General features: G+C 40.2%; 1 protein-coding gene across 3 annotated transcripts; it reads right to left on the bottom strand.

Moving 5' to 3' along the window:
- Positions 1 to 2,548: 2,548 nt before the first annotated feature.
- On the bottom strand, positions 2,549 to 8,355 carry LOC308383494 (acyl-coenzyme A thioesterase 5-like). 3 transcript variants are annotated; one of them, XM_080861491.1, is made up of 4 exons: positions 8,118 to 8,355; positions 4,170 to 4,669; positions 3,850 to 4,052; positions 2,549 to 3,771 (listed from the first exon to the last, which is right to left on the bottom strand). In XM_080861491.1, exons 2-4 carry the CDS (start codon positions 4,624 to 4,626, stop codon positions 3,163 to 3,165), a joined length of 1,269 nt encoding a protein of 422 aa, XP_080717617.1. In that variant the 5' UTR covers positions 4,627 to 4,669; positions 8,118 to 8,355; the 3' UTR covers positions 2,549 to 3,162. The 3 variants fall into 3 exon arrangements, with proteins under 3 accessions (XP_080717617.1, XP_080717618.1, XP_080717616.1); XM_080861492.1 differs by lacking the exon at positions 8,118 to 8,355 and adding an exon at positions 5,191 to 6,223 and having other exon boundaries at positions 4,170 to 4,697; XM_080861490.1 differs by lacking the exon at positions 8,118 to 8,355 and adding an exon at positions 5,191 to 6,221 and having other exon boundaries at positions 2,551 to 3,771.
- Positions 8,356 to 8,610: the final 255 nt, after the last annotated feature.

Here is an 8,610-nt window from a genome sequence, read left to right as displayed (position 1 = left end):
AACGGTTCAAACACTGGATAATATCTCATTATGGCTTCCAGATGGACTAAATAAATAAAAAGAAGCTTGCAGCTAGCAGCATGAAATAGTGAAGAAAGGGGAGCCGATATCATGTGATGCATTATTGAGCAAAGTGTAAGAATAGTCTAAGAAGAATTTTGGCTTTCAAGTTTTCTTCAACTGACTTTAAAACAGTCTTTGTCTCTGTCCTTTGTTACTAAAGTCCTAAAGATACAACACAGTCTTAAAAATAAATACATCTGCACCACATGGGACAGAGATCTTGGCTCCTCTTGTCAGCAGCCTGCTGAGATAATTACACGGTGCAGACTACATGAACATGGCCTAATAATACACAGTGCAGACATGGCAGGCTTGTAATGTTCACCAGATCAGCAGCTTGGCCCAAAACCATTCTCGTTCTTACTGTTTTTTAATCATTTGGAAGAAAAAGGTGAACACCTGAAACAGACAGTATTATTTGTAATTGTTACTGTACGGGGGACTTCTTGAAGAAAGAAATCAGCTGCTAATCTGACCGAAAGCTTGTTTGTGTCAATGAAACTTTGAACTTTATAAGCCGATCTTTTAAACTATTCACTGAATTCTCAGCGTCACAAATTACCAACATGATGTTAACAACAATCCAAGGGAGAGCAGCAGCTCCAGTCCTTCATTAAATACCACAAGCGATTAGATGATGAGAGAGAAACTACAGGAAAAGGAAACTCCATCCACAGGTGGACCCACAAGGAAGCGTCACAGAAGAATGAAAGGGACAGAAGGACTGAGAGAGAGAGTGAGTGAGAGGGAAAAAAACAGGGAAAATCCCAAAAAGTTATTGTTAGAGGCCAAAAACCAGGGGTATTAATATCCAGGTAAAATACCCCAGCTTGCTCCAGATCCTTTAAATCACCTTCAATTAATTCAGTGAGATTTTTTAGGTGTAACTGATTTTGCAGAAATGGAAATGTTTTCCAAATTCAATGTTTTTTAATGTGACATAAACAAAAGTACAAATGTTGGACTAGAGTAGGATTAACCTCTTCAAATCTTATGTTATTTAGTTCCATTTAGTTTGATTAAATCTTCTTTAAATAGCACCAAAACAATACAATTATTCAGCAAAGAATTCAACCCCAGCAGTTTTTATGGGTTGTTTTGAGTTAACTCTAGTATTCAGTGAGGTTTCACGGAGTCCTGAAAACTTCACCCCTGATAAAGTCTTTTGGAGCATCATGACCTGCCTCCTGTCTGTTTTGGCTCCACAATGGGCCACAACAAACAGCTCACCATTAACAACAGCAAGTTAATGTCAAGTGGACATTGGATAGTGTTCAGAACCCAGCCTTAACTTCTCTGATCACCTATTCTGCTTGTCTCTAAAGCCTGTATGTTTTATACCTTGTACTTGTGAAATACTTTTAACATCTCAGTTACAGTTCTGGTATCTGCTGGTATCTGCATGCAGTTTAAATTTGAATGGCTATACACAAATGAATTAATCATCATTTACTCATAAACACAGAAGCATAAAGTCAATCTCAAGTTCCCACAGAACATACATCCCTTAGTGCAGGTATAATGCCTTTCAAAGGCCAGAAGCTGACGTGAGCTCCACTGAGCTGAAATGACAGAAAGGGAGCAGTCAGATACAGAAACACAAAGAACAGGAGAGATAGAGAAGGAGCTTTTCAACAATGCTGCTTAATAAATCAAACAGGCAGATGAAGGTTCTGCAGTCTTCATGAACTCCCTGCACTGTAGCAAGCATGTTATCTCCCATCTCAGAGGTGAAAAATGAGGTTGAGGTAGGTACTAGTACGTCAGGTTTTGTTCCCCGCTTCCCATTTCTTGTTTAAATTCCTCTTCCGCTCTGCCAAAGTTGCTTTGAGGTGATTAGTTTGGTTGAGTTTTATGGTGAGTTATTATATTTTTTCAAGACTTTAGTGTAATGTTGCCCAAAACTCTGTTCACTTAACAGTAATCTCCAACACTCGGTCTTCCTCCCACAGCCCAGCACCATGCAGGTTGGGATAGATGGTGCTCTAAATTCGTTGTAGATGTGATTCTGTTTCTTTCTGTGTGGGAGCACTAGCCAGAGCACGACTGTTTATTTAGAGGCTTATACTGCCATCTTGTGGCAGTAGTGAAGACTGACAGGCTCACTTGTTTCATTCATATAGTACCATTTCACAATAGTTCATCCCAAACTATCTTATAATGGGAGGCAAAGACTGCGTAATATTAAAGAGGAAACACCAAGTTCACAATCCCCTATTAGCAGAACTTCCTTTTCTGGAGGGTCGTCTGGTAGAACAAGGACTAAGAGAGACACAGGCGTGTTCCACTGGTTTGGGAGTTCATTGAGAAACCATGAACAACAAACACAAGACCAAATTCGTTGCCTTTGAATACACGTCTATTGTAACAGTTGCAACAACAATTTTAAGGAAAAACAAAATTCAGTTAACATTAGCTTGTAAGGTAATAGGCACCAGTCTGTCTAGTTTGCTGTGTGAAGATGGGATGTGTCAGTATGCCTCAAGGTAATTTGTGAGCCACAGATGCCAGTTTATGATAAATCACAATCTTTCATTACATTAAATAATATATCAGAAATCAACACTTAAGAACATTTATTCTAGAGTTAAACGGCAGTCAATACGTCTTGTCTTTTTGGTTTTGATGAATTAATAAGTTGACTTTAGAGTGTCCAGCAGCAAAAGTAACTTTAATTTTAATAGATATTTTAATAGACATGAGACAAAGTCTGCAGCAACATCACCCTGTGACAACTGGATCGTCTCGCAACATCAAAGTACCTCAGTGTGACAGAAGGACTGAATCTACATCGTGTCAAGAATTCAGGATACGCTTTTTAAGTTTTATACAAATAAACCTTTTTCAAATTTTACCAACTTTAATGATGAAAACAGAAAACTTACAAGCATTTACATGACACTATGGAGTATTAACACAAAATTATAGCTATACCTTGAGGGTAAGGAGGATCCCGTTCTACCTGTTGTGATAAATTACAGACTTTAAATGTTTAAAATAGTGAATCATTAATCAACACATTTAACAGGTCAGACATGATTATCACAGTTTTATGGCAGTCGTGACTTTAATTTTTGTTATTCATTGTCTAGTTTGAAACTATAACTTGGCCCTATTCTGTGCAGCATCAGAGCTCAGATGATTTCTGAGGAAATCTTGGATCTTCTTCCACATGTGGACCTCAGCTGCTGCGTGGGACTTGGGCTCACCTCCCCACAAGACTGGCTTGCCTAAAACCCCATGGAAGCTGGAAGGGCAGTAGGGTCCATAAGGTGGCTCTAAGTAGTGTCCAGCTCCAGGGTATGACACACTCTCAAACTTCTCCTTCCCGTGACGCTTCAGTCTCTCCACCATCTCATCCACGTAAGCCTTGCTGTCCCAGTTAAGGTCATCCTCAGAGGCCACAAAGAGGAAATGTCCTTTGGCTCGTTCAATGGGAATCAGGCTGCCCTTGTTCTCCTCCGCCAGAGGATTGTTTAAAACGTATTTGGTGTTGAAGGCCCCTGACTCAGTGGGAATCACTTTCTTTAAATCAAACATTAATGCAGAATGTATTTGTCTTTTCTTATAGTAGAGAGGCAAAGCTACATTGGCAGAGCAGCCATTGATCCACACTGTGGCCTCAACATCTGGTAGGTAAGAAGCAACTGATAAGGCAAGATCTCCACTTTTGGAAAGGGATATTACACCAACTTTTTTACTGGAACCCTGTGGAAAAACATGTCAATGAACAGCCATCAAAGTTGTCTTCAACAACTATGAGTCTTCCAGAATAAATTAACTCACCTTAGTTAGTTTTTTTAGAAACTCGACAGCTTCTTCCAAATAATCCAGGTGGATCTCCTTAATGTTTTTAGGCAGGTCATCGTGGCCATACAGGGCAACAGTCAGAACCAAAAATCCTCTGCTGGCCAACAGAGAGGCTCTTTTCTCTGACAGACCTCCACCAAAAGTGTACAAATCTAACACAGCTGGGAAGGGACCCCTGCCTGGAATGAAACATACATGCAAAGCAAGCATATTTTTGTATGGAGCTAAAATTATGAGTAACTGTAACTAGGACATTTTCAAGTATGTACTTTTTTTCCTAAATGATGCTGACAAACCTGGAGGAGTAAACAGGACTCCTCGAATGTTCCCCTCTTTGATGGGGACCCGAATGACCCCATCTCCCATTAGAATCCTCTCATTAGTCGCCTCTGCCAGAATCCGGCCCTCACCTGCCTCCTCGTGCACTGAGAACTTTACCATGGATGGATTAAGGGCATTTATCTTCTGAAGTCTTTTATGCAAAGAGTCCGGTGTCATTGACCAAAGCAGACCCATCGGTTCAACCCCAACGTAGCTCCCACTGAGTGAGGGGTCTCTCTTCAAGTCAATCTCCCCGTTGCCATTGGCTCTGTAGGTGGCCGCAGAGCTGAACACAGTTCCCTTGTCGTCGGTTGAGCTGGCTCTCAGGGAGACCACCTGCCTCGACCTCAGCCCGGCCACCTTCACCTGAATAGGCTCATCAAACAGACACCTGGCACTCGGGAGCAGCCTCAGCCTGACTTGGGAAGCCATGTCTTCAGCAACTTTCCTTTAAGTTACACGTTTAGACTTTGCCCTATAGAAAAATAAACAAAATAGTGCTACTGCACACGTTATTTTTATTACTCTAAGAGGTGCTGTGAACTTTAGCCTTTTAGAGTACACACTGGCCTTGTGGTAAAGTTAAAGAGTCCTATTGTATTTCACTCCAACTCTAGCATCCAAAGTGGATGTAAACGACGATGTGATATACGTCTTCCAGCTTTGTTTGGCTCAACAGAACTGTTAAGTTTCAAGGGTCCTGTGCGCTTTTATTTTGAGTCCTTCCTTCCTACTTCCCTAACCCTCTCAGACCTGCAGTAACAGAACTACAGAAGCATTAGCGCTAGCTAAAAATCTTTTCTTCCCCCCACCAAGGGTAAAAGAGCAGGAAATATTTTTACATTTCTGTAAAAGCCTGAAGCCTCACCACCTAGACTTTTGTCGAGGATCAAGGGAAGACAGAGTACAAGAAAAGCTTCGTAAAGACTTTGGCTTCACTAACTAGTACATTTAAGCATTATACATACGACTTAAGCCTGAAAACAAAAGCTTTACCTGACGCTTAACCCTCCAAATGTGGAGGCATACACTCACGAAATCTCCCACCACTACTGGCAAACGAGCAAAAAGTGTGCAGAGAGCCACGACAAACTCGAGCGCTTATCAAAACAGGAAGTTATCACTAATCCCTTCACAATAAGAGCCTGAACTGCAAACAAACGCAGAGCTGCTCGGTACCGATTATAGCCCCCCAACCCCCCTTCCCCTCTCTCTCTTCCTCTCCACTGCATGGCTTTGGAAAATGTGAATGCGTGCACAAAATTCAGACTTTTAATTGTATTTTCTTAAGTTTTAAAGCTTTATCTGCAATCATACTACATCAAAGTAATTAAGTAATAGAAAAACAACTAAATTAAAACTGAACAGTTAAACAAAAAATTCAATGTTTTTCATTGTCTACAGTACCTTAGAAATTTCAGTATGTGTTTTTTTATGTAGAAAAAAGGAAACTGCTTGAAGATAATAATAATAATGATGGATTGGATTTATGTAGCGCTTTTCAAGGCACCCAATGCCACTATTCATTCACTCTCGCATTCTCACTGGTGGAGGCAAGCTACGGTTGTAGCCAGCCACAGCTGCCCTGGGGCAGACTGACAGAAGCGAGGCCGCCTACTGGTGTTGGCCCCTCTGGCCAACACCACAGATACGCTTCCCAACCCCCTGAGCCACGGTCGCCGTAATAACAACCTTTTGTTTAATAAATGCTGAAAAGCCTGGGAAATCGCACATTGACTACAATGAGACTACAATATGACTACAATAAGATTATAACACAGTATCCAACATCAGGATTTAAGGGCAGAACCAGAAATAGAAGAAAATTTTAGAAGTACTTACAAGAAGCATTAACAGAAGCTTGCCGGAAAATAAACAAAAAGTTGTTGGAGAGTCCAGGGCTTTTTCCAGAAACCACGTTAAGAAAAGATGCGGAATTTGTTAATCGTGAGATGAGGGAAATTCCACGTTTTGTGTTATACATAGAGGGCTAGCTTACCAAGTTACCAGGATTAAAAAAAAAACCTACCTAAATGGCTGGCAGGTTTTCTTCAACACACCTTAAGTTTTTGTTTGACTCCTCCCCTCATGCTGCATCTGTCTGAAACTGTTCCTCATTTCCACATTTATGTAATCATCAAAGCACATAGTGATTTGAAAATTGCAGCTTTTCTGGTATTAAGAGATGACCACCTTACTACTTAGTAACATATTCAATAGAACATGTTGGATTTGTTGGAGGTAGTTACCAGTATGTCAGGTTTTGTTCCCGGCTTCCTGTTTAATTCGTCTTCTTGCCAAAGTTACTTTGAGGTGACTAGCTTTGTTGAGTTTTATGGTCAGTTATAATATTTATATATATATATATATATATATATATTTTTTTTTTTTTTATAAAACAGGCCCTGGGACAAAGGGGGTAAGGTCAAGAACTGGTCTAGGATCACACAACAAACACTCAATAATAGATCACAGATAAAAGACCACCCCCACAGGACTACTGGTAGTGGCCATGTCCTTTCCCCAACATATATATTCATTTCACCTAGTAATAACCTCCAACAGGTGCTCTCCAGGTACTCTATCTTCCTCCCACAGCGAAGCAACATGAAGTTTGGGATAGATGGTGCTCTAAATTGGTTGTAGATGTGATTCTGTGTCTTTTTGTGCTTTAATATCAGGAATTATTTTGTCTAATTAAATATTGACTGGCAGCTTTTCTGGGGTGTACCCTGCCTCTCTCTAAATGTCGGACAGGATAGGCTCCAGCCCCCTTAATTATTGGGTAAGTGTTAAGTGAATTGGATAAGTGGTTAAGAAAAATTTAGGGATATTTTGGCTGGGGATCGTAAGCATATTTATAAACTGAAGGAGTAAGTTTAATATTAATAATATAAATGTACTACATTTGACAGATGTACAGATAAGAGCTAGAAGCTCCATTAACAGAAAAAGAATTAACCATGTAATATTTCTTATACCAAACAATATAGTGCCAGGGCTGGATGGCTTCCCGGCTGAGTTCTATAAGCTTTTCTGGGATATGCTCAGCCCAATATATTTAAAATGTATCCAAGGAATAAAACAAACTGGTATTATTCCCTGTGATTTAAACACAGCTGCTATCACAGTTCTTCTTAAACCTTGCAGGGATCCCACTGTCACATGTAGTTATTGATCACTCTCACTAATTAATACAGATATGAAAATTATAACCAAGGCAGTAACAATCAGAATTGAGAAAGTCATCTCATCCATAATTCACCTGGATCAAACTGGTTTTATCAAACACAGACACTCCCCAAACAATACACCTAGACTTTTGGATTTAACGGCTTCAACAGGAAGCCGTTAGGAAAAGCTTTGTAAAGACATTTGTGCAGAGAGCCATGACAGACTGGAGTGCTTACCAAAACAAAAAGTTACCACTGATCCCTTTGGAATAAGAACCTGAGTTGCAAACAAATGCAGAGCTGCTGGATATGTTTTTTTAATAATCTCTCTTTTGAATTTAACCTTTTGGATTTAATGTCAACTTAAATACAGTTTCAGTCAGTGGCAGACCTGTAATATTTGACCTGTACTAAATGAGTATAATAGTATTTGCCAGTGTGGCAAGCACGTCCCATTTTACTTAGAGGTTAACTCTAATGGAGCCAATGTTGCTATGTGAACTTTGCTCCAGATACCATTCCTGCTATCCAGAAAGTACATCATGAAAAGCTATTCGTGTACACGCAGAACACCCAAAACAACGCTTAACAACAGTGCAATCCTCTATGCCAGGGGTCTCAAACTCGCGGCCCGCAGGACGATAGTTTTTGGCCCCCACCTTAATATGAAAATTTAATGTTAGTGCGACCCGCGAGTTTGATAATGTATTTTAATGTATGACGTATGGAGTGTTTCTTTCTTTTCTGTACCTGGCTGGCTTCCTCCTTTGGGCAAACGCGGACATTCGCCCCAGCGCGCTGCGTTCACAACACTTCAAAAAAAGTTGTTTTTTTTAAGTTGCTGACCAGCGGGACATTATACGTATATAGATTTATACACACGTCAGTGGGATTTTTAGTTATTTTTTCACAGAGAGAGATCTCATATTAACTCTCAAAGTGATGCGTAGGCGGCGGGATAAAAGAAAAGTAATGAACTCAATGCAGCCCAATTTAGTCTGCACGACACCTGTTCATCGGCAATAACAGTCCCCGGTAACCCGGACTAATTATAGAGTCGCACCGTAATTTGTCGGTCGATGTTTTTTATTTGCATCACTCCGTTTGCATTGCAGCATACATGAACATTACATATATTTCAATATAATGTAAAAGCAGTCAAAACAACTAACATCAGAAACAGGTGATGTTATTTGTTATATGTCACGGTGTCATTTCCGCTTCTTTCTCCTGTAACAACAGC

The sequence above is a fragment of the Rhamphochromis sp. 'chilingali' genome (genome assembly GCF_963969265.1).
Source record: "Rhamphochromis sp. 'chilingali' genome assembly, chromosome: 16".
NCBI lineage: Eukaryota > Metazoa > Chordata > Actinopteri > Cichliformes > Cichlidae > Rhamphochromis > Rhamphochromis sp. 'chilingali'.
This window is presented reverse-complemented; position numbering and strand designations above follow the sequence as displayed.

What these genes read in the sequence shown, in the direction of transcription:
- LOC308383494 (XM_080861491.1), bottom strand. Translation starts at nt 4,626, where the DNA reads ATGGCTTCCCAAGTCAGGCTGAGGCTGCTCCCGAGTGCCAGGTGTCTG. An exon ending in AGTCCTGTTTACTCCTCCAG is followed by an intron (nt 4,053 to 4,169) that starts GTTTGTCAGCAT and finishes GTTTCATTCCAG; the next exon opens with GCAGGGGTCCCTTCCCAGCT. An exon ending in TTCTAAAAAAACTAACTAAG is followed by an intron (nt 3,772 to 3,849) that starts GTGAGTTAATTT and finishes GTTTTTCCACAG; the next exon opens with GGTTCCAGTAAAAAAGTTGG.